This window comes from Cataglyphis hispanica, chromosome 25, assembly GCF_021464435.1.
Source record: "Cataglyphis hispanica isolate Lineage 1 chromosome 25, ULB_Chis1_1.0, whole genome shotgun sequence".
Taxonomy (NCBI): Eukaryota; Metazoa; Arthropoda; class Insecta; order Hymenoptera; family Formicidae; genus Cataglyphis; species Cataglyphis hispanica.
In genome coordinates this window covers 2470757-2497677 of record NC_065978.1, presented here as the reverse complement: position 1 = coordinate 2497677, position 26921 = coordinate 2470757, and the positions used below count along the sequence as shown (strand labels likewise).

The 26921-nt window shown below is 39.0% G+C and overlaps 1 protein-coding gene across 1 annotated transcript in view; it reads right to left on the bottom strand.

The window, feature by feature from the left end:
• The window catches only part of LOC126858438 (mothers against decapentaplegic homolog 6), a 39455-nt gene that overhangs the window by 5001 nt on the left and 7533 nt on the right, over window positions 1-26921 (bottom strand). The window contains exons 2-3 of the mRNA XM_050608775.1: window positions 26456-26506; window positions 18733-18819 (exon numbers count right to left, since the gene is read on the bottom strand). Coding sequence (XP_050464732.1) covers window positions 18733-18819; window positions 26456-26506 — 138 coding nt within the window. The remainder of the gene's footprint in view (window positions 1-18732; window positions 18820-26455; window positions 26507-26921) is intronic.

Sequence of the window (26921 nt, the reverse complement as noted above, 5' to 3'; positions counted from 1 at the left end):
CGAAACTCTCTAATTCTACGAAAAACGTAGAGGCACGAAATGCTTTTACAAGCTTGTTTAATGATATATATTTAACGTGTTTTTTAATATATTTATTATAAAACTGAAACTCGCGATTCGCGTTTTGGATACTAGAGAGAATCTCATCTCAATTCAATCGCAGAGATACAATCGTCTTAGATTTCTTTTTTATATTTCGTAAAATATAATACTGACGGGGCATATACGAATTTACAAACATTGCTGTAATAAAATAATAAAATAATTCTATCGCGCGAGCATCTAATGGCTAACGCGGAGTCACAGAGTCGCAGATATTTATCGTTTGCGCAGTGTACGCAGATCTCGAGTGTCGACCTTCCCAGCTGCATACCAATCGCCGTGCAGAGCGATACGGCAAGGTGTTTGCACGGCAGCGTGTGTAAACACGGATGAGAGAAAAATAACGCGTCCCGAGACACGCGACAGCGCCGGCTAAAGTATCTCGTTTGGAATGCGATACGATCGCGCGTATAGCTGCCGCAATCGTCCCGCTCCGAGACGAAACGGGCGTATATGCATACATCCCGTAAGAGATACGGCACGTTAAAATTGTTATCTGTCAATATACATAAAATCGAGACGCGAGATCGCGAGGGGAATTACGCGATTAAAAGAATCAAATCACGCACATTGCTCGAATGAATGATCAGCGGCAAGATCGATTGATCGATCATTTGCGGGGAGGATACAAGTTTCCTTTGTCATATTTCTTGATTATTAAAACTATTGAAAATAGAAATAAAAAATGTTAGTTCGCGCGAAGAACTCTAGATCTTTTAGGATAGGAGTAGCTCTTTGGGATGCGCGACCGCTCGGAACGATTCGCGCGGAAGGATGAAGCGAATAACGGTGGATAATAAATTTCGGCGAGGGGAGAAAAGGGAGCGGGATACGCGACTCCATCGTCGCAGCATTCGGCCCAAAAGCGAATTCCAGAGAAATTGGACGCAATTACTTATCGACGCGCCGCGCAGCGCGATCTGCGAAGAATATCGCTGACGGTCTCCTCCCTCTCGCCTCCCCGCCCCGCCCGCCCCCTCACATCTCTTCGCGGAGAACGGCTGGGAGTATGTTGTTTTGATCGATCCAATATTTTACGTTCGTAAATGAATTCGGCGCGGCGATTTATATCTCTGCGCGTTTCTCGCGCGAATTCAATTCGTGTCGTCGAGAAGAAGCGTGGTCGTTCAAAGGCCGTACTTTCGATCGATACATCGCTGAATTTAACATAAAGTCACAGTATGGCGCGGTGCATTTTGTGGAGTTGATACATTTCCATGGAAAACATTTAAAAAAAAAAAAAGCGCCTGATGCGAACAAAACAAAGTTAAGTAAAATATAATTCAATGCCGTGAAAAATCATATTTTAATGCAATTATAATAATCAATAATTGGAAAAGTGAAATATTTTTTTTTTCACGTTAGATTAAGGCATAAAAGAGGAACTGCAATTTTTATTTCTCGATAGTGAAAGAGTTAATATCGGCGATATTCTATCTCCGCGACGACGAATAATAAAATCCACGTTTGTAGCGCGCATTTTATATCGCTGCGCTCGATAAGGAAAGCAAATTGTGAACAGTGCTTTAAGCGGATCGGTCGCGAGCAGCCGTAGCGATGCAAAGCCACCGCGGAGTGCCAATGTGTTTTCCCAGTTGGGTCAAACACCTTGAGGCTTAGATAAGGTTCCCAACCTTGGCATGGCCGAGCCAACTAACTGCGTAACGTGGGTGCACATTGCAGAATCGCACTTGTTCCGCGTACGTACGACGGCATTAACGATCTCGCACGTAAAAAGATAAGCTGCATGCATCAACATAAAGTAGTTTAGTAGATTGTAGAAAAAAATAATTTAAGAATTTCAGATTTTCATCTTCCTCATTTGTCGTGATTAAAAATATCCCAACGTATTTGATTTTTCCTTCATGCATATATTAAAAATGATAAATCATTTAATTACGTTTCAAAGTTTTCACACGCAGAAAGTTATAAGTAAATAATAATAGAAATGCAAATACAAGCGTTCTGCACATAATGCATAATATACATATTTCCTTATATTAATTATTAAATATTTCTATTATTTCTACAAATTGATTTTGAAACGATGTATATTAATATGTACACATATATAATTTTAAAAGGGATTTTTCCTTGCTCTTTGCTCATCTTTTTTTTTTCATTTTATAATTAATTTACATTATTTATTTCATTATAAATCCTTGATTACTTGACCCCGATTCCCAAGGCAATCTCTTCTCTATTCTACTTATTCCAAAAAGAAGGAAAGAATTTCGCGATCCGTTCGTCCGCGAACGCGCGTGAGAACACGCTGGTAAGCAGGCAGGCAGGCAGGCAGGCAGGCAGGCAGGCAGGCAGGCAGGCAGTCGCACTGCATCGGGGTCGACGGCTATACGGTAAAGGTAGTAAAGGTAGTGACCGTGTCGCGTATATATATCGGCGCTCGGAGAGACGTGACCCTTGTCCTTCAAACGGCCTTTCTACGACCGTGCATGCGCCCGCGCGCGCCACTCCGTATAGGTGCGCGTTGCATACCTAACGACGTACGCGCTCTCGTAAGAAAAGCCGGCCACCGACGACGGTTCCATTGCGATCGCGTCACGCGTATGTATGTATCACGCGTGTGCATGTATTACGCGTACAGACCGATCGTGTCGCGTACATATGAGCGCAACGACCGCGCTCCAGCTATATCCTACGAGAAAAAAAAAAAGATTCTCCGCTACCAGGGACGTATTTGTCAAATTCCTCACCTCCGAATCGCAACCGCAAAGATAAATTCCTTGCAACGCGGCTGAAGTTTACTCATTCGCGACTTATTGGCCATGTGTATTTTGTCGTGTCAAAAGCGATATTCGCAAATATTATTCTAGTATTTTCATTTTTTTAAAGATTATAATATATAATTTTAAAAGTTTTTTTTTATATGAGATAATAATATGAAGTTTCATAGAGTGCACCATAAAGAATATTCATTTATTATTAAATTATGAGATTCCATAAATTTATTCTTTTTTGCTTAAGTATATAAACGTAAGATTCTTTTACTTGTAATAAAAATTAAATACCGCAAAAGGAATAATAATAATGACAGTAGATAATCCAATATTCGTGAAGAATAATGTTCTAATCCTATTCATTATTAGACTACATTAAACATTAATATTTTGTCGGCAGTAGTCAATATTATTTATGTTGCAACGCTAATACATTCATCTATTAATGACGCGAATTAAGAAGCGATTTCCATTCGGACTAATCTGCGTCAAGAAAAGAAGACGCAATATGCTTTTTCTCTCTCGTGCGTAATGGACGGGGAAACTCGTCTATTTTTGCCTCATAGTAATACAATTTTTGCTAACAATAAAAATAGTTTCCGTATCACATATCACATTGCGATGTGAAATAAATCAATTGCACAATTTCGAGAAATAGATTTATATATACATATACATATATGTATTGATGTGCGCGGTTCTTTTATATTTATTATAACATGCGCGCGCGCGTGTATGTGTGTGTGTGTGTGTAGTTTGATAGACGAGAAACTGAGATAGAAATTACAAGTTTAGCCGAGCGGTTTTGCCCGCGATAAGATGCGCGTAGCATGCCAGTGGCGCCTATATTATAAATATAATATAAATATAATAGTTCGACAATTTGGAATTTCAATATATCAAATAATACAAAAAATGCTGTCAGAACACACGTTTACATCCTTAATCCATAATCGCTCGCTAAATTACGAGATACCTTCGGGATTTTTAATTGCTGATAGTGAAAACATTTCTTTTCATCTTAACAAATATTTTTTTGTAAATTAAAAATGAATTATATCCCCTCCCTCTAAAGAAAATCCACAATCTCCTCAAATTTCTTCTTTATTATAAAATAAGCCTTCCGTTAAAAAAAATGAGATATTTTACTTGATTACTTTAGTCTCAGATTATTCTTCTCAATATTAAATTTTTTTATTAAAATATTGTATTCTTTAATTTCATAAAATTCATCCTTATTTTTTGCAAATTGTGTACAAACGATTAAAGTTCTGGCGATAATGTTCCATCTTCCAAATATCACGACGATCCGCAAATATTTACATAACCAGTGGCGCTAAACTCTATAGATGTGTTTTAAAATACATCTACTAGAAATCAGCCAAATACGAATTATCGTGAAGATTGATAGGCGTTTCTCCGATTTGTTACAACAAAAAACTGTTGTAAGAATATGTGCGTCAATAAATATGATTAAAAGTAATAATCACTAATTGTAAATGTCGAGCACAGAACGCGCTTTCTCGGATTTAATAAATCGATTATATCATAAACGTTGACTGGACACGCAGGTGCGCGTACAAGGAATCATTTTCAATCTCGCAATCTCGCGTGTAATCGGAAACGGGAAGAAACTAGACGACTAGACGGCCAGGAACTGCTACCGGCTTACCTTGAGAAAGAAAGAGAGAGAGAGAGAGAGAGAGAGAGAGAGAGAGAGAGAGGGGCACGAAAAGATCAATGAAGAAAGATATGTACACCCATGAATTAATGGTATATTTTTCGTAAAGAATAAGAAAGCGATGTTACTTTTTCAAATATCTTCGCAAATCTCGGCATTACTTTACACCACGAGCGACGTGTCAAGTTGCATTAGATAAACTCGACATTACGTAATCGCGTAATACGCGTCAATATTGATTGCGTCAAGTGTCTCGCAAAAGTACCGTGATGCCATTCATCGAAATTTATCACGCGGCCTTGCGAAAACGATTATAATCGCGATTAAATTCATATCGCGAGCTTCACACGGAATTTTTGTAGAAATCAATAGCAACTCACGCGTTCTAATCGATTAGCGAGAATAGAGATCAGGAGATCGCGCAGTTTATCATCGAGTCATAGATATATCTAACGCTGAAATGATTTTTTTCATTTACAAGTATTGTTCTAAAGCATCAAGTGTTTTGCAACTATCATAATATTACTAACGATATTAAAAATTTCTGATAAAATAGAGAAACATACTTTTTAAGTAGAATTTCAAATATATCCAAAAATAATATAAAAGTGAGATTTTTAGAACGACACGGCTTAACTTTCCTTTTTTCTAAAGTTTTTTTTTTGTTCCGATTATATTTTTGCATATCTCTTAGGGTAGATGACGGATTCACTCACACGCTCGAATACGTAGGTAGAATCAATAAAAAAAAAATCACGTAAGGACACAGGTATATATGGCGAAAAGCTCTCCATGTCAATCGAGGTGACGTGACGATATCGGGGGCCACGCGCGTCAGAAGACGACAGATGACCGCGTCAACGAGTCGCCAAGTCGAGGACAGACGCCTTTTAAACGAGACTAGCGGGAAGGAAGGATCGTCTGTCGCGCCGGCGAGGCGCACCGGCTGACTTTCACGTGGGATTCTATTCACGAGTCGATCCTTCGAACGAGTGTCCGAAAAAAAAAAAGATCTTACGCGCGGCCAAAGACGACGACAACAAAGTCATAAACCGTTCGCTTCCTGCGTCGCGTCGCCCGCCTGGTTCTGAATGCATTACGTCGACATCGTCGTCGTCGTCGTCGTCGCCGATTTCCACTCGCACACGCAAACTCTTGACACGCGTGGCATAAATATTAGCGAAATAATATCGCGTCACGCATTCCGAGAAAACAAATATCCCGCGGTCTCTTTGATGAGACACTCTCAATCATATATACATATGTGTATGTGAAAAGAAAAAGATAATTCTATTTATAACGATTATTTATACACATATGTGAGAATGATATATAATATATATATATATATATAATGATATATTAATGAATGCAAGTTACAAAGCATGATTAAGTGGATTTATGTCGTTGTAAATTATTTAACGGCGCGTCTATAAAAATAGATCGTCGAAGCAATGTGATGCATTTATTAAGACTTTAATGGCGTCAGAATGTCGCCGCGGCACGCATCGCTGAATAGGCAAGATAGATCGGACTCGGATAAGGCTCGCATTTAAGAATTGCATCTTTCCTGAGAACGCCCACTGCAGGCTTGCAAAATTACACGGAAAGCACAGAACTGTGCGTACAGAGTGTCTCGTTTCAAATGCATCAAACTTCAACGAAATTCTCTAACGAAAACAATCAAATTTGAATTTGAATAAATTGCCGATCGCACTCGCGACAATCTCGTCGAAGAAAAATCGATGATCGTATCCGTCGTCGAGAATCTATCGTTAAAAATTTAACGAGATAACAGCGGGACACTTCGTACACATGGGAGCGCTCGCGAAATGCGTGCGCCCCAACGCTTACGTACGTGCGTAGTATGCGCATAGTAAGTGAAGATATAAAGTCGTCGGGTGTTTGCTTAAGTGCGTGTCATATTAGAAAACGGTACAGCGAGAATATTATTGGCGCCTGCCTGGCAGGGGAATGCGGCGGCGCGCGTTGCATACGGAATCTGAATAAAACGAGAACCCGCGCGTACAGAGACACACGTATATCGCGGAATACACATACATACATTTCCTCAGGGACTCACGGTAGTTGGTAGTAGTCGGGTTTAACGTATCCGAAGTATCCGAGCTATACCCGATGTCTAGTTGTTTTTTTTAATCGTACCATTAGATATACTAATCAAAAATTATGTGGGCATAATTATATATTTCCTCCTCCTCCTCCCTCCCTCCCTCCCCCCCCCCCAAAAAAACTCACTCCACTCGGAACACATACCGGGCATTGTGAAACAAGTAGGCGAGCGCACACCGCGAATAGTATCGCAATAAAATCGTTCAATTTATTTTGGTTCCCCTGCAAGAGGAGAGTGTCGGCCGCGCGGCACGGGGGCTAAAAAAAGATTCCCTCACCTCTATTACGCGCGCATGGCAGAGGCGGCAATGCTCGATTTGAAAAGGACACTTGGCAGCGCTTATATTTTCGTTGGCCCTTATCGACATCGCCCATTGTGCGCACCCGCGCCTTCCCGATCCACTGCCGTTAGAATTTGATAGACGTGTTTTCGGAGAATCGATATTAATAACCAGTCTTCATACTCTTCCACCAGTGTTCAGATTATATCGAGCAATATTTGCTCTGTTGAATTTTATTATATATATAATTTAACAGAGTATAGTATAAAATTTTACATATTTTGTATATTATGTGTGTATATATATATATATATATATATATATATATATAATAAAATTCAACAGAGACAAATATTTCTCTATGATGTAAAACTAAAAATAAAAAAATTGAGAATAATAATATCATATATAACTTACTAAGAAATATGGCATTGAGAAGGTACGTAAAATTAATATTTCAATAGGTAATCAGCAATGGTAAAGAAAAAAGACACACTTAGGTCTCCTCTGAATGTGCATATATGGTATATAAAATACGTGACTGCAAGATATTTGCGATGCGTATCAATAAATGTCGAATCGTAAAAAAAAATCGGAATGTGACAAGGCAGGAAAAAAGTATGAAAAAACTAGCACAGAATTCGTCAGGGAAGACAGTACTCGTAATAAGAACCGTGCCCGCGTGTCCCGAGATTTTCTCTCATTGTCACTCATTCTCTTAAGCCTGAGAGATCGCTGCTCTCCTAAGAGCGCTCCCCCATAACGTAGGACACACGTGTAGTGCGGTCTTCGGAGATAAAAAGAGAGAGAAAGGAATGGGGACGGAGAGAGGAACGAAGGGCCTCCTAGATGATCCTAAAAAAGGCTAGCAACGGCAGAAACCTAACGACCGTCATCGTCGTCATCACGGAGCCTCTCGTATTGTCCACAAACAATGCGCCCGTAAGGAGATACTACGCATAGAGAGTCCCAGCGCACAGATGCGTACGTGTGCGCACAGATTGTACACGTATATGTGTGTGTGTGGGTGTATGCACGAGACGTACCAAGGCAGATACGTGTTGACGCTTTGTAATGGCAGAATAAAAGATGGCCCGACGCCAGTGAAGGCGCCACATACCAGGCGCCGCCTAACCACTCTTCTTCCGTCCTTCTCGCGCACGGTCCATTCTCGCTGTCTCTCTCTCTCTCTGTCTCTCTTTCTCTCTCGACCGTCCGATCTCTCGCTGTGCATTATGTCCCTCTCCTACGACAGCTGTCTCTCCCTCCTTCTATCTCTTCTTCTCCCTCTCCACTCTTTGCTTTCATCTCCGCACGATAGTCTGTTCGCTCTCCTCCTCAGTAAATAAGCACCTTTTCTCTCTCGCACTCCCTATCCTGTCTCAAGGCACAGTTTTCTATCCTTTTCCTGCTTATCCTTCCATCCCTCTGCATCGTCTGTCTCTTTCCGTCTTTCTTTGACCAATTCTTTGACCCTAATACAAACAGGACCGCTGTGTGTATGCATAGTGGAATGTGTGGGGGCTCGTACGAGTGTGCGTATGCGTGGTGTGTGTATGTGTGCATGTATATGGTGCATCTGTTTTTCGCAGATTTCGCCGAACGTTATACTCACGGCGGGCACTCATTTCTTCTCTTTCCTCCCCGTCTCTCTCTTCTCTTCCTTATCTCTCGCTCTCGCACGCTCGTTCGAGAGATACGCACATTGAAACCACGTTCGATAATTTTGCAAGAGCGCTCTGTCGCACAGTGGCGTCGGTAGCACGAGGAAGTTGAGGAATTTCTCTCGCAGAATTTGAGAAAATTTCAAGCGAAAAGATCGATATCGTAGATTTATAGGGATCCAACAGGCGAAACGTTACGTAAATCAACCAAATCTTTCTTATAAAATCGGAAAGATTATTGCACTGACAAGTTTCAATTCGAATTATAACAAGCTACGAGACACATCGAATCGTCTTTATCACCGGCGGGTTAACTCGGCTTTTCTTTTTCCTCTCTGATAAGTCTTATCGGAACCAGGAATTTGCAGATTCTTCCTCGGAAAACTCATAAAATTAAACTACGTAATCGTTCATTTTCGAGATATTCGAGATTTTGATAGCACCGATTTTCTCTATTGTAGAAAAAAAAAAAAAGAGATATAACGTATAGTCTCATAGATAAATCACACGGTGTCGTCGGCGCGCCCCTTGGGCGGAAAAGGAATGCCGAGTCGTAACGACTTTCGAGACGGCGAAAGTATGCGTACACGCGTCGGAAGAAGCGCGCACGTGTCCCGTGATTGATTTAGCGTCGCGCGATCGCGGATTCGATGCGTAACGAGCTCTTTGGTCGCGTTTTCCGCTCGTACAGATTCCATAACACGTTTCCACGGTAATTTTCTATAGAAACTTATGACTCGGATCAAATATATAAATGTATTAAAAAATACGCCGCTAGAAATCCACACAACAGCGACGATAAAATATCCTGCGTCTTTGTTGTAAGGAAAAATCGTATCGTACTAGTTTGAAAAGTCATTTGGTGAAAAATACTTTTCGTATAAATCTGAAATTTTTCTTTTTCTAATACATACAACTTTAACTTGTCTAAATTTCTCGTTGCGATTTTTTTCACTAAATTGCCAATGCAACTTGAATCTTTTCGTAACGCAACATTCGCAAGCCGAGCTGTCTATTGCAATCGATAGATATGCCTGTAGAAGAGTGTCGTTGCACCAACGGAATTCCTGCGAACGACCTTCATATATATTTTTTTTTTCATTCCGTGCGTATTCGCGTGCGACACGCGTATCGCGTGATGCACGGTATGCGCGTCGTGTCACTCCGATCGTCGACAAAAGGGGTTTGTTTGCGCGATCGTAGACATCGAAAGAACCTATGTTGCATAGCCAATTTGCCTTATAATTTTTGATTCTAGTAAGAATCCCCTTTTAAACTTCTAAAATCTTAACAATTCTCGTCTTTTTGTACAAACACATTAAAAACAATATAATATATAATTTAATTTCCTTTTAATAAAACTGTCCTTATGCAATTTTCCCTAGAAATTCGTTGGATATTACAAAGCAAGGGCCGTAAAATTATTAGTGTTATAATTATCCACAAATAATGTGTCAGAACTCTGTTCAAACAGGATTATTGCATCAAAACGACTTTGCTGAATCCGCGAAGCGCATGCAAAGTATTGAGTGTTATTCGATAAGCATAGATAACGTCATCATCGTATAATAATCGTTTATCGGCACGAATCGCGAAGATCGTCCGTCTGAGTCGCCAATTAATGTCGACGATAGCGATCTAATATGCAGCGTAATGTATATAAGGAAATTTGTTAATTATATCGCGAATAATAAAATAATAAAATTGCACGGTCCGTTAAATCGTCACCGTCGTCCGAATCGTCGAGACACACGCGATAAATTCCGCGCGAGCATCGTTCCTCTCTCGGAGAACTTTTATCTCCTATTAATAGTTACGAAACAAGTCGCGGGGCCGCGATCTTTTAATCCTTTCGGCCCTAAACGACGAGGCGTAACTTATGGCAACGGTAGCGGAGCGTGTAGGTCCTTGCGCGAGCGAACGCCTTTCTATCGATCGACATGTTCGATACCGATATAATCTCGTAACACGTGTAACTTCGATATGCGACAAAGCGCTAATATCTCAATATTTTCTTTTTCCAGCTACAGCAGTTACAAAATTTTTTACAAAATTAATCCTAGGACAAATTGATTTTTATATTTATGTCGTTTCTCGTATTTTAGAATTGCAGCTTCTGTGACGTTTAAGAAAGAGAGAGAGAGAGAGAGAGAGAGAGAGAGAGAGAGAGAGAGCGAGAGAAAGAGAGAGATAAGCCAATATCATTTTCTGAGTGTAATTATATAAAGAAGATTGATGCAAAACATGAGAGAATCTGCCAACAACTTTCGTGTGCTACGAAATAGTATAAACTTATCTCTTCTCTCGATTTATCATTTCATTTAAAAATCATAGATAGTGCTAAATGAGTTGATCATGACTCAGAATGTCTCTATTAATCGGCACGGCCATATTTCAATGATTTGGAAATGATTGCATTTTATTCAGGCAAAGAATGAAAGAATTTACCATAATCGTTTATATATAAATAATATAAATAAATTATATGATGAGAATATATATATATATATATATATATATATATATAATCATTTTTTAGTTTTTATAAAAATATATTTATTAATATAAAGAAAAATTAAAGAAAAATCTACTGAAGAAAGTTATACTTGATAAAACGAATGGCTCAATAACCACAGTTTTCTTTTTTCGAGTGAAAAAAAAAAACCGTATCGATTCGAGCAGCGCAAAAACTAGTCGCTTTAGTCATAAAGCGAAAGGGTTAAATCTATCGGATGCAATGACTTATCCGCGTCACCAAGTCTCGCGCAACGGCGATTGACGCCCGTTCGAAATTACGATATGGCAAAAAATCTGGAGCGTGTATAACAAGATTGCTTGACAATCATTAGCGAGCGTAAAAACGTACATGCTCGCCATTACGCGAGACTTAATTCTCGAGTCTGTCCTTTTCTCTATCTCCTCTATCTCTTTCCTTTTTCTCTTGCTCTCTTATGCGCGAGCACTGCTCTCTATATTCTCCCCTTCGTCGCTCCCCTTCCCGTCACGAACGCTCTTCTTCTATTTGTTTTCTCTATTTTTTCGTGTTACGTGTGTCCGCGAGCACGCAGCAGCGGAGCGCAAACACGATACGCGAAATGTCTATTCGTCTCATCCGGGCCTAAATATGCATATAATGCTGATGAATTATTTCCCGCGCGCGTAGAACGTTGATTCGAGGAAAAATCACCGCACAAATTTCCGGCTTAAATTTTTAACAAGTTATATAAAATTACTTTACATATTTTAAGCACGTGTACTAAATAGGATATGAAATAATCATGTATTTTCTAAACACAATAGAATAGACATTCTAAATCCAAAGCGCGCGCGAAAGAAAAAAAAAGAGAGAGATACAATTTTATAGATATAGATAATCAAAAAAGGTGGAATTATATTGCTGGCGAGTTTTCGAAAACGTTATTTCGTCGCGATGTTTTTCCGAACGCGCACTGACGCTCCGATCGCGCCTCGTAATATCAGAAGCTGCTGATTGAAACACTCGGCCGCGTCTCGATAGACGAGGAGGCGTGAGAGTGAGCTTCTCGGAAGAGCATGCGAACTTTGACAGATGGCCTCGTATAACGTATCTCTCTCTCTCTCTCTCTCTCCTTCCTTCGAAAACTGCAGAGAACGTTTATTTCGCTTCGTAGCGCCGCCGCCGGCGGCCTCGGTGCGGTATAATTTAATTATTAATTTAACGACGACAAAATAACGATCGCGCGGACAATGAGGGGGCCCGATTATCTCAGTGCGACGTGATAGTAGTGTAGTGATAGTGGTGGTGGTGGTAGCACATAAACTCTGGGATGCATTATAATTTACGCCGGTATTTATGCACTTGTATATATATATATATATATATATATATATATATATGTATATATGTAGCGAGTCTATATACGCACGCAGAATGCGTTCGATATGATAGTAATGATAGTGAATCTGCCTCGTTACGGAGAGTTAAGCGGAACAGTCTTTCTTGCGTGCACGCGCGCGCGCAGTATGCAAATTATTCCTCCAAGATACTCGACGTAATTATATAGGTCAATAATGTTATCGATAAGCATCGCGATCACGTCTGCGCGGTTTTATTAAGCACGCAGCATTTCTCCGGCGAGGTGGTGACGGTCCTCGAATCAGGACCGTAGCTATTATATAACGGCAAAGACAAAATATAGGAATCCTTAAGAACACCAGCTTTTTTTCCCCCTTTCTCTTCTAATAGATAATAGTGGAAAATAAAATTTTCAGGATCGCGGATAAAAATATATTGTTTCATCTGTTTAATTAAATTCATGACGCAGGCCATCCGATCGGTAATAAAACTTAGGAAATCGTTAAACCGATCGCATCAAGAGACGTAATTTGGAAAACTGACGCATTTACGCGATTACCAAACGATAACGATGTCGTGACGCTCGAATATACAGTTAAAGAAGAGCACTTCTGGATCTATTTTCGCTCGATCGAAAGATCGAGGCCGTCGACCCAAACGGATCTCACAGAGCCGAGAGAGAAAAGAAAGAGATAGCGAGAGAAACACTGGATCACGGTTTGCGAGTCGCGATATTCGCTCTCTCTCTCTCTCTCTCTCTCTCTCTCTCTCTCTCTTCGCACTCGTCGACTACGAGGAGGATGATGACGACGACAACGACGAAGACGAGACGAGGGGCAATCAATCCGTCATTTTACTAAGAGGCTTATTTCGCGCCGCGATTTCATTCCCTCTCAAGTGGCCTGATCCAATTCGATTTCATGGCGCTCCTCACCGCGCGCGTGTGCGTGCGTGCGTGCGTTGTCGCTTAGCTCTTTTTCATTGATGACCGGCTCGTGTGCAATCGTGACTCCTTGTTACGCGACACGATGGATAAAATTATCCTTTAATCTTACAGCGGGGCGGCGTCTTTTCGAAATTACCGACAAATAAGATAGAAAGATGCCACACAATATTGACTTATTATATACTTTAAGGATTTATTATTTTCATATAAAAGATATCCGTTCGTGTTTCTAAAAACGCACTTGATAATTTATTTTAACTGCATGTTTAATGTGAAAAAGTTACAGTAGAAAAAAAGCAGACAATTGTTAAAAATAGATTGACAAGATATAAGACTATAATTATTGAAGAAATACGAGTTGCATGAGTCACTATAATTTGCAAAACTTAGGAATGATAAATCTCGCGGCCGAATGCGTCGTAGCCGCTAATTGAAGCGTCTTAACTCTTCCACTTATTTTCCCATTTAACGAACCGTTAACTCTTAAAGTTAACAGCTGCATAAAAATTATACTTTATACTTGGCTCGTCACGACTATCTTGTATGAACAACGTGTCACTATTATCTATGTGCACAACTTAACTCTTTGACGCGTTCAAGGAAACCTCATATGTTTCGTGTAATTCGGGCGAGTCATATTCCAATAAACGGGAACTTGATGTTCGTTTCTCTTCTCAACATGCGCTGGGAAGAAATCTCTCCCCTTTAAGGAAGGAAGGAGTTTGATCTGGCTTTTCCAATAGACTACAAGTGTGACTTTGACCCTCTCGCATCCGCGAGAAAAACGCGAAAGATGCAACTGTAATGAAAATGAAACTGAGAAACTCGTATCGGAACAAATACCCATGATGGATATAATTTTGTTGAAAGTCTGCACGATATTTTGTGACTTGATAAAATACCGAATTCCAATAGATGTGTTGTTAATTAAAACAAAACAAGTTTCTTATATATATAATAAAAGTCTCGTTAATTAAAATTAAATTTAAAAAATCAATTTCAAATTTACAAATCAATTTTTTTTTGTATTGTGTCATTTTTTTAATTAACTTGTATAATTAAAAAAATGACACAATACAAAAAAAAAATGATTTGTAAATTTGAAATTGATTTTTTAAATTTAATTTTAATTAACGAGACTTTTATTATATATATAAGAAACTTGTTTTGTACTTAATATTAAAAAGTTGCAATAAATCATTCAATAGTCTCCAGACTTTTCTGAAAGAAAATAGTAGCGCGGCAGTTTATTGTTGATCACGTTCGAAGAAATACTTTGTGCATTCACACTTTTGTTTTCCGACAGTCAAGCATCGTCGACGCGACGGTCTCTACGAGAGATCCCAATTCAGAAAAGCAATTCTGGGATCCGAGATGAATGGAAGCGGCGGCCGTCTCTATATTCCTCAGTTATCGCGTTAGAACGGAAGGATGGCGCCAGTAATGATTTCCCCATTGAGAAAGGAGAAAGAGGGAAAGAGTGCTCTGGACCGACAGCGACGTCGAGTGTACCGAAAGGAGAGGAGCGGACACGAGCAACCTGTTGCATTTATACGGTGCCGGAATATATCCGCGTGCCTCTCCTCCGCGTGGCAGCACCCACACGCAACATGTTGCAATCCCCGAACCTACGACTATAAAATATTTGCGCGCAACTCACTGTACTCCGAGTTACACGCTCGAGAGCTGCCTCGATTCTCGCGTCGTGCATGTAGGTGGACAATTTATCGTTGCGGGAAGCGAGAATTTTGTGCTTGCGCGAATCAGGAATGCGAAGAGAATTGACCCTGTGGTCAGTCGCGTTTTCGTTTGGCAAAAAATTTCAAGAATTTTTATGACAAATGATAGAATAATTTATATATATATATATATATATATATATATATATACACATATATGTAATGACATTGATAGAATATATGATAATGAAAAAACATGTAATACATAATAATTAAAAAAATAAAAAAAAAACGAAGGAAAAATTATGTTTGTCGAGAATTTTGAAAAATTAAATTATTTCAAACACACGTAAATAAAACACGAATCTAAAATTTTGTACATTTCAAATTTTAACTATACACAGTCACATATTTAATAGAAAAAAATCAACTATGTTGCTTATAAATGAGAACACATATTAATAAGATACTTTATAAATTTTAATTAGAATCTATCAGAGGCTTCTTTTAAAGATTAATCACGTTCATGGAGTTTGAGTATATTTCAAAAAATTAATCAAGAATAATCTCGAACGGATAAAACGTCGGCACAAAGCTTCTCATTCCGCGCTCGAGATTCTTGAGAGACAAGACGGGCGCATTTCGATCGATCGTCGGCCGAAGGTGGCACGGCAGGCAGCAAAGAGTAAAAGAGAAAGAAAGAGAGAGAAGGAGAGAGAGAGAGACCTAGCGCCAAAATAAATCAATAAAATAGCGAACCCGAGTCGGGCATGTAGGTGCATACACGTATAACGTGTATGGCTGCATGTACACGTATGGATATAAGAGGTGAGGTGAAGAGAGAGAAGGAGAGAGAGAGTGCCGTGGGCTGGCGCGACGGCCGAGGAGAGAGGAGAGCCGAAGCAGGCGAACGAGCGAGCGAGGTCGAGACACGCGGCAGCTGTCTGGCGCCAGGGGTCCCCCTGTTCCCTCAAACAGTCGCGCCGAATGCCACCCACCTTAGCCAACCGACCGACCTATCGTGCCATTCTCAAACCTGCCTGCTTCCCGGGAGCCCGTCCGGCTCTCTCTTTCTTTCTCTCTCCTCCTTTCTTTCCTTTCCGCACGCATTAACTTCACGTTCCTGCGATCGTCTTCCATTCGTCCTGCTGCTGATGCAGCTGACAACGCGTCCACGTTTGACAGACTTCGATGATTTCGTTGCCGCAGATTCGTTTAAAGAGAAATTGCAAGCATTTTTATCACAAATAATAGAATAATTTAATATATATATATATATATATATATATATATATATATATATATATATATACAATTATTTAATGATTGAATCGTTAAATATTCACATTTTTTTCTTGTTTTATATGATTTTTAAATTATGACCGCTGTACATATATATTTTATCGCTTTAAAATATATGAAGAAAATAAGAACGAAGCTTTGAAAAAGATTGAATATATAGCGACAAAAGTTGGATAATGCTCAATTGAATTTTGACATTTCTAATTCAAGCGATATTTCTGTTCTCTCCCGGAAGCAGTGTTCTATCTATAACTGACTCAAATAAAAAGACTACCGCGCGCATGTTTATAATTCCGTGCCATCCTCTCCGGCGCGCTCTAAACTTCACGTATCATCTATTATATTGATTGTGTGCAATATCGCGCAAATATATATGCGGATATTTACTAAGCCGAAAAATGCAATTGTCAAAAGAATTCTCATTTCCGCAAACGGGGCTGCTGCTTCGAGAAGATAGGTTGAATATTGAATAGGGTCTGTGCAATGTGTCATTTTTATTAAATCTCAGGAATTCCAAGTCTGAATGAAAAACGTTCATTAAATTTTCTATTACTGATAATACATGTCTACTCATATTTTGTTATAATAATCTATATGTATGTGTGAAACTGATCATGGCCACTGAATTCTTTTTTTAATGATGATTTAATGACCAGCTTTGCATATCTACACATACTCTAGTAATCTTAATTGACTTTTACCAGAAATTAAATTACTGTAAATGAATATTATATATATATATATATATATATATATATATATATATATATATATATTAAAAATTAAAGTTTTTATATAAGTATATATAATCAAAATTAAAGAAATTTAATAGTGTAATTTTTAGAAGAGTTTATATTTAATTAAAAGCGTAATTCAAGCATCAAAGCTCCAAGAATCCAAGAGAGGGATTTGCTTAAAAGTGACATTTAATAGCATATACTGTTATAGTATAGCGGAGATGTCTTTTCAATTTATGATGGTTGTGGTAAATTGCACTTTACGCGACCACTCCCGGATTAAATGCGCAAACGACGCGAATGTCGTCTGTTATTCAGTCTTGTAAAATCGCGAGAACCGCCACGCAGAGACGCAATTTGCTGCCGGCTCGGGGAATGTCTGACGTCGTCAGAGTAGTAGTGGCCTTTGCATTGGTAAAGGCAGATAGTAAAAGTAAAGACCTCGACGCACCGGAGGAAAACTCGCCGTCCATGTCGTCACGAATATTATGATTCAATTTTTTTTTTCCACGGACATGAAAATTCACGTTCGATCGAAAGGTGAACTAATGCCACGCTCTTATCCGGGTCTTAATATTTCTACAAAATTGTTTTTTGATAAAAAAAAACCCAGATTTAATAATAATCATAACACTAAAAAAGGACATTTAATCATTATAATAAATTTTCTAAAAATTTTTTGCTTCTTAAAGACTACTTTATCATAGTAATATTATTCGGAATTTCGTAAAGAAAATTTCGAATTTGATTCAACGCTATTATCGCGAAAAATTATTGCAAAGAAACGAGAGTAATCATCGTGGCGAGAGAGCAAGGCGCGTTCACTTTCCTCGTTCTGGTCGGGGCCAAAAGCGTTTCAGGCGAGGTTCCACGAAGCAGCAACGCGAGCGAGAGCAGTCCGAGAGCAACCCGAAAAACGACGAGTCCGCGATCCGTGCGGTGCGTCATGCGTGAAAACCTACGCGCGCGTCAGCCTCGTGGAACGTGCGTGCTCAGGAAATTTCTTCGGCGACCGCCGGCCGACACGATAATGCATCACTCTGCCCTTTCGAGAAAATCTCGCGTGACTTTGATGAGTATCATGTCGGAATGATGAGTAAATAATTATCACGCATGTATGTAAGACATTAGTCAGAATTATTATGATTTTTATGAAAAGAATGCGATTTAAGAAAATATATTTACAAGAAATTGAAAAAAATACTAAATTTCTCTCCCTTCTCAAAATCTATGTATATGAAACTCTGAATGAAGAATCTAGAATCTTCGCAAAAAAATTAAGATGTTTTTTTCTCACACAGAAAAAAAAAATGCAAAAAAATTGATTGTGGCATCGATCAAGGTTAACCACGTGGATATCGAGGCGTAGCCATCGATCAATGGCGTAGTCTCGGATCGACCGTTAAGTTTAACGATTACTCGAAAAAAAAAAAAGAAAAAAAATCGCACGTGATACGAGGAGAAAAGGTGTCTCCCCGTGAGAACAATTTTATTTTGCCAAAATTTCACGCCGGTTGAAACTTGACTCGGGATTCGATAATTTGCTACCATTATAACGACTCAACGGGACACCCTGTATATATCTCTCGCCACAGGATCGGTTCACATATGGAGTATAACCTTGAGGACATAGTTACCTTCTCCGTTGGTGGTAAGCGAGCCGGGAAGTGGCAGGGGCGTGCTGTTTTTGCACCGTCGTTGATCCCCTTCGCTGGGCGCCCGATCTGAAAATAAACGGGCAACCCTTTTGAGAAGCTGTTTTCCTCAAGACTATTTCTTCCTCTCTTTCAACTTCTTATCCCCTTTCTCTCATACTTTCTTTCACTCTCGCGCATATCTCGTATTTTCTTGAATAGAGAAAATTATACAGGCACGTATCTAATCGTTGATAATCGCTGCACTTACAAGAAAAAAACAAACAAAAAATCATGTATCTTGGAATTGTAGCGATACAAAATAGCGTAATTATATAACATAATGCATCATTAAATAGCGTAGTTTGTTATCGCATAAGAAGATCGGACGGATGAAGTCGATTTTCATCCGGATCGGGTGAAAAATCTCGCGACGCGCGTTGCATAAAAGACTTATGATCAGTAAACACCGGCAGCGAGATTCCACGTAATTTCATACATATGATTATACATCTTGTCTCTCCCGCGCGCAACTAATTGACGTGATATCAATCGGATTTCTCCGTTTCGTTCGACAGAATAAATTCGATTCTTTCGACACAGGTGCGTGACAGTTCCTGTGAAAGAGATATATCGTGTCAACAGTAAAAAGATTCGTCATCATATCTTATGGAAAGCAAATAAAAAAGCGAATCAAGTACCAAATAAAAGTCTCGGTATTTTTCTAGAGCGTGAATAATTATATTTACATATATCGTCAGAAAAAAAAAGATTAATTGCACTTTGCTATTTAATTTAAATCCTAGTAGCCATTATTGCAATTAAACAGCAGCGCGCGCGCTGGCTATTCGTAATACTTGACAATAGGTTGTGAAGCGTGGATAATTAAGTGCAGCAATTTCCGCCAGCCAGAAAAGACAGAGACAGCCAAGGTAATCGCCAGACGCGTGATTCATAAACCCCACGGAAATTCGTGCATCTCTGTCTTTCTCTCGTAATGTCTACAAAGGAGGTGACAGAATCGTCCAAAATAATGATTCGCTTGTGACGGATAATTTATTTGCGCTTTGGTGGCAAAGATCCTGTATAAACAAAACGTCGGCTAAACGTGACAATGCTAATCTGTCCGTTTTCTTTGTAAAAGACCTAACAAAGCGTACAATTTTAATAATTTTCGAGATACTTTTCTTCTTTACGTTTTATCACTCATTCGCGTCTTTGAGAGAATTTGTAAATATTAAATTTGTCTTGTTAAAAAAATTACATTAATAATAACGTTATAACCATTAAAATTAATTTTTGATTTGATTTAATGAGAGTCAGATTTTAGTAAGACAAATATAAAAATTAATAACTGAAAGTAAAATGTTTTAGTGATAATTATTTTTTTTTTTTTTGTTAATAGTGTTTTATACAAATTGCCAATTGCAGAGATTATATTGGAAAAGACTTTAGGCTCGACGAGTTTCTTAAGGATAATCAGTGGCATGCTAATAGTTTTAGGGATAGACTGTGGAAGACCGGGTCCATTCACTAAAAGAGAAGATGACGTCAGAAGAACAAGTTGGACGAGAGAGCGGTCGCATTCCTTTTGGATTCCAGAGGATCGTTCCTGCAGGAGAAGCATTTCCTGCCATATCGTACCCGAGAACATTATAGAAAGTGAAGAGGGGCGGATACGAAAAAGAGGCTCCTTCCTTTCAAGGACTTAGAAGGCAGGCGTCATCTATTTTTAGGACGCAATTATTTAAAAATCCATCGGCCTCGCTCCCGTCGTCGCGTCGAGCGAATTCGCAGGAGATTCTTCTCCTTCGTCTTTCGCCGAATCCTCGTCCTGTTTCCCACGCGAGAGACTATCTCCGCCGTCTTGTTACATAAATAGAAACCGAAACTCGCCTGACATTTTCTCTCTTTCTCTCTTCCCAGGCAAATAAATATTTTTTCAACATTTCAACTTAATCTCCATATAATTCTTGTATAATTCTTGATATAATTGATTGTATTTTAAAGTTTTCCACAAATAATTCTCCAAGTTATTTCCATCAATTTGCAAAATTTCAATTATAAGATGTTAAATATGTTTATTAACTCCGATATAATTTTCAGATTCGCATCATGCAACGTGGCAAACAATAAGAATTATCGCAAACAATTATCGACGAAAATATTTGTCCAGCCGATAAGGAACAAATTGACGCGCGAACTCACGGTTTGTTATATATTCGCCAACGTCCAATATATACAACATCGCACCGAGACGAGCGCAAACACAATTTATTTACAAAGTGGCCGGACGGGAGAGCTCGACGCGCGTTTTTGGCACGCGTGTCACTCCACAAAGGGAACGTAAATATAATTCCGCGAATTACGCGTGTCACCGTAAGCCGTTAAGTGCCGCACGAATCTGCGAGATAGTGTCACCGCCGAATTTGCAAAAATATATAGCCACGTAGAAGATTCGGCCCGCGGCGCCACCGCACTCGCTCGCTCGCTCGCTCATCCAAGGTGAGCGGATTCGTGAATTATTGGGCTTTGGCTTGGAAAGAGAGCCACGAGAGAGAAAGAGAAAGAAGACGGAAAAGAGATGATATCCATCCCCACGGAATTGTGACTGCGTTAAGAGCATTGTTTATAAATCTCGATATAAATTTGATTGAACCACAATCGTAAAGTGGCATGTCAAAAAATTTTCTAAATATATATATATATATATATATATATATATATATATATATAAAATTCTATTTTTATAACGTTTAAGTAATTTTTTTTTTAACGAAATATTACAATTCCAAGTTTATATAATGCCATGAATAAATGTACCGCTCTTTATAAATAAACTTTATAAATAACGAGCGAATACATGGCAACGCAGATCATTGTAAAGTCGAGTATCGTGTGACATTGAAAGTCGATCGACGTCACGCGTTTACAACGCTCGCGCGTTTCGCCGAGCGGACAAGCTGCATCGAATTAGGAGGATCTCGTCGGCGGATCATCAAAAGCGGCATCTCGTCGGGCTCCCCCGATCCGGAAATCGGCGTATCTTGCCGCTCAGTGCTCTCGGTTCGGTTCGCAAACGCTGTCGGCGCAATCGGTGCACCCAAGGAGGTACCGGAATGCGAGAGAGCCACTCCCGCCGATCGCCAGCGGACTCGTGGCGGTCGATTCAGGGGAGACAAGAGCGAAAGAAAATGAAAGAGAGAGAGAGAGAGATTTCGTTATACGGAATATGCAGCTTCTATCTGCGGCACATGGAGATTATCGATAACAGATTTTTTAACAAATTTACTCGTTTCTCTAAAATTCGACGATAAATTATAAAATTCGTTGCAACATGTTTCAATTTTCACTACTCGGTATATGTCAAATTTCATGAACGAGTCTGTTTAGATATTTGTCATCAACAGAAAATGCAATGAAAGTTGGATATATTTAGAGGGAAAGAAAGATTAAATTAAAAAAAAAGGCGTGCAGAAGGCGTACAGAGGAAGGCGGGATAAATGAGGAAGAGCGGATAAAAAATGCTGAAGAGTCGGTAGAGGAGAAGCAGAGAGTTGCGTGCTTGAGTTTGCTCTTTCAAGCAAAGTGAGTAAGATGAAAAGAGAGAGAGAGAGAGAGAGAGAGAGAGAGAGAGAGATGGAGCAAATAGACGAGAGGACAGAGAAAGAGAAACGAGGAGGTAGAAAGAGAAGGATGGGAGGAAAGAGAGAAGGGATGTATTCAAGGACGACGGTGCGGCAAGCCAAGCGACAGGCGCCCACCGCGCTTCGTCGTACTCGGGGCCTCACACGTTACCTCTCTCTACGTCAGCCCCACCCTTTGGCTGGCGCTAAAGGGGCCCTTTACGTGCCCTTAACCTTTCACGGATTAGCGCAGCGTATCGGAATTGTCGCGTTCCTTCAAGGCAACATACGAATGTACCGAATGGTTTCGCACGAGATTTTCTATTAACGCGACACACTCTCGTACTTGTGGAAAATATTTCGAATATTGTTTTAATCTCTCTTTCGATCTCTTAACGTATTTTTCCCTCTCATAATGACTCGTTCCTGGTAAAATGACAAAAGCAGCCCATTTTAAAACCGGTTATATTGATACACACACACACACACTATCGCCTTGTACATTCTTTCGAGGCAGGTGGACCGTTAGCGAGTGCGCTTAGCTGAACTTTCTATATCTTTTCGCGCAATTTTTTTCTCTCTCCAAACGAATATTACTCGTTTTATTTTCAACGCAGGGTGCCAAGTTTGAGAAAACGAAGCAACGAAGCATTCGGAGCAACTTACGGCAAAAATCAGATTTAATCTAAGAGACGAATATTGCGAAAAGAGTAGAATTAAAAACGTAAACAGTGCGTAATGTCGCGTAATACGCTATAATACGATGTTTGTCCTCGTATCGCGCGTTTGAAAGGGACTGCGGCGGCGCGTTTTGTCCTTCGTCGTATTTGTTGAAATTTGCGCAACCACGTTGGCGGGACACCGTGTCTGACACAGAGCGAGTAGCACGTGCGAAAATCAAATAGCTTCGCCATAAAAATACCCGATCAGTCTTAATAACAAGGGAACATATTTCGAGTATTTGTATTAATGTTACAAAGTAAAAAATGCACGATATTGCGAATGAAATATATATAAAACGATACTTAAAAGAAAGAGATAAATTATTCATTCGATATATACACCCGGAAAAACGTGGAAATGACAGATCTCGATGCCCGTCGTCGTCTTCCTTTTTTATTCCTTCATTTTCCTTCTATAATCAACGAAAGCACGCGGACTCGTGTATTCGCGCATTCTCTTCACGAGTCATCTGTTCCGGCTAAACAGCTTTGTTTCGAATGCAGTACGAATATCGCGTCTCAAGCAGCAACAAGTGGCGGACTTTTATCCGCCGTCGTCGCACGCTTCGGCACGCGGTGGCCCAGTTTCCGCGACGGAGCATAAATTCGTGCGAGCGCCCGAAAGACAGATTTACGACGAAGACAAGAGGCGAATCTTCTTACGAGAACAAACCGCACCTCCGTTTCCTCCCACGTCATCGAAATGAATACGTTGCGTTGCGCCTTTTCCATTCTATCGTAACAATGCATGCAGGAGTAAAGCAGAGCTGTCATTATTAAGTCATGAGTTATTTAAGATTAAAAAGAATGTAATACCAACGCGAGTTTCATACTAGAAATGATTGCGATTCAAAAAGATCGACCACGCCGCGATTAATGCAGTTATAAATAATAATAATAATAATAAAAGTATCTTACATTAAAAAAAAAAAAAAAAAACTAAAAAAAATCGTTAAATTCTGCGCTAATTTCAAAATTAATTATGTCTTGATTATATTGTATTTAGGCGCGAAAAATGCGTTGACCTCGATCGAGACGACAATGTAGGCGGCCGACGAAGACGGCGACAACGACGGATTCGTATTTATAACGCACCCTGCGGCTTTAATAATACCTTCAAGAACGTTGGAACCTTTAGCAGGATCTTCCTTTATATAAATGCGAGCGGCGAGAGCGGTACATATGGTATGACACACGATCCTTTCTATCGACAGGAGATATTGACCCCAGGCGATACACACTATGCGTCCAGCAATATTTCCTTACTATATGATAGTGCGTCCACTATAATCTCATAACATAGACGTGCGCGCGCACACACACACACGCACACGTAACGTCATCGCAAATACGCGGTTCTCCCGGCTGCAAGCGCTATTATTTCGTCATATCAAGCTTACCGCACAATATGCGAGCAGATATAGAGATGCCTAGTTTCCATGACATTTTAAACAAAGCTAAGTCTAGATAATAAATATAAAATTATATCGATATCGCGCTATTTTATCCTCGATATTTGTAAAATAATATTTATAATATAACACACTTGCGACACATCCTAACGATACTCGTTCACTATTGTTTTACCTGATTAGACGCTTGGCACACTTTTAAAGAAGATACTGATGAATGAGAAGGCTCGACACGTCTATTATATTCGCGTATAATTTCGCAATCAGATCTCGAGAAGTTTCTCGGTGAACGAAAGGCAGCTAAAGGCGAATCTATCGATGACTACGCAGTCGATTCGCGTGTTGTATACTCGCATATTCGCATCGATTCCGAGAGAACCAGTTTAGGACCGGGTGAAGGAAGAAAAGAAACGCGTATTCAGGAGGCAATAGTCAAAATTTGTCAGACGAAACGATGCGGCCAGGAAACGGGAAGAAAATTTAACCGCCATTTCAATTTTGCGATTTACAATCTCTTTGTTTATTATTTTTTTAATTTCATAATTTGCGCTTTGTTTCTTCATGATATATATATATATTCTATGGCTTGAATTTATTTGAAAATGTATAATCTTGAGAAAAAAGTAACGTGAATAATTTTTTACACGGAGTTTTTGCATCAAAATATTTTGTGGAATCTCTTTCGCGTTAATTAAAAAAAGAAGGTAAAATAAATCGCAGTTTTACTATTTAAGATCTTTGATTGCAGAAGTTGATTTTTAATTGGAAATTATAATTGAGAATGAATATTATTGAATGCTAATGTTTTGCATTCTCGCGATGCAATGAGACTGATCTGCTTCTACCTAGTGATCCAATATTGGATACATTCGCTGATCAACCGCTGACATAGCGATATCATGAAATCAATCGGCATATTGCGATTAAGAAGATCGATTTACAGCATGTAGTTATAATCATAAAGAACTATGAAGACGAATATACGTTATACTTTGACTTTTTATAACTATTTAAATTTGGTTTTTTTTTTATTTAAGCTTTATTTTATTAGACATCTAAAAATATATTATTTCTTGCAAAAATTGGTCAAAACTATATTAGTTTCATATTCGCGATGTAATATTATGTGACAGCAGATTGAGAACTCTTGATACATATATGATTAAAATATCTCTCTTCGAATATTATACATTTGATTTTGTTTGACTCCATCTAATAAAATCATCGGTTATATTCACGATAGAATAATCTATTTATTTTTCAAGCATTTGAGGTGATATCGTCATGAAAAGTGCGAAAAGCCCTATACGATTAAAAATTATCATATATTTATGCCATCGTATAGATTAGATAGCACGTATTTTTCCCCCTTCCTTGATGTCAAAGAAAAATATATTGATATCTTATTTATTGATCTCATCCACGCGTGACAAATGTCAATTAAGTATAATAATAACATACTGAAAGAGAGAGATCAATCCCATAAGTTGTAATCGCGTTCGAAAGCTATTCCTTTAAATCGAAGAGCTAAATGAATAAAAACAGCGTGTTAAAAAAACGTGACTTGAAGAAAAGTTAAATGTCAAGGTTTCTTTCACACACATCGGGGCATAGATTTCTAAAGTGGTACTTTTAAATCACATTATAAGCATTATTTGCGCGTAATCTTAAATGCACGCGAAACGGAGGATTCACCATAAACTCCATAAGATAGTCAAACGATGTCACATTCGTCCCGGATTATCCCTAACCTTGCCTTCAGCTAGGTCGTGAGACACAACATGCGCTAGGAAAGACGAATCTGCTTGTATGGTAAACATTTCCAAGCAATAAACATGAATTATCATCGGCACGGTTGCGCGAAGACAACACGCACGCGTGTTTACATTTACACACGACGCATGCATACATGATCCACACTCATTCGCAGACATTTCTAATTACAGTGAAAGACGAAGACACTCACCTTCGGGTCTCAGTCTGTCGGCGATAAGGCAATATGGGGGTGGCGGCGACTCTGAAATAAAAAAATTAAAATTGTCATATTTCCGCAACTCGAAATGTTTGCAATGAAATTACGATATGTATTATCTAATGATTTAATCAATAAAATAAAATATCGCAAAAAGTAATTTTTTTTTTTTTATTTGAATATTATATTTGCATTATTTAAAATATAAAGAATTTTTATTTATTTTAATAAATATTTTTAATTTTAATTTATGGTATGCATCTTTTATCGAGAGCGATATAATTATTAAATAGTTTGGCTCTTTAATAATTATATATATGATCGCGGAGTCATTGGGAAACGGATCCAAGAGGCTCCGATGCTTTTCGATTAAATCGAATTAATGGCATCAACGCCAAGTGACGGAGCGAAATGTCACGACGGGCGCTCCGTTAGAAAGAAGTCCAGGTCCAAAAGCGGC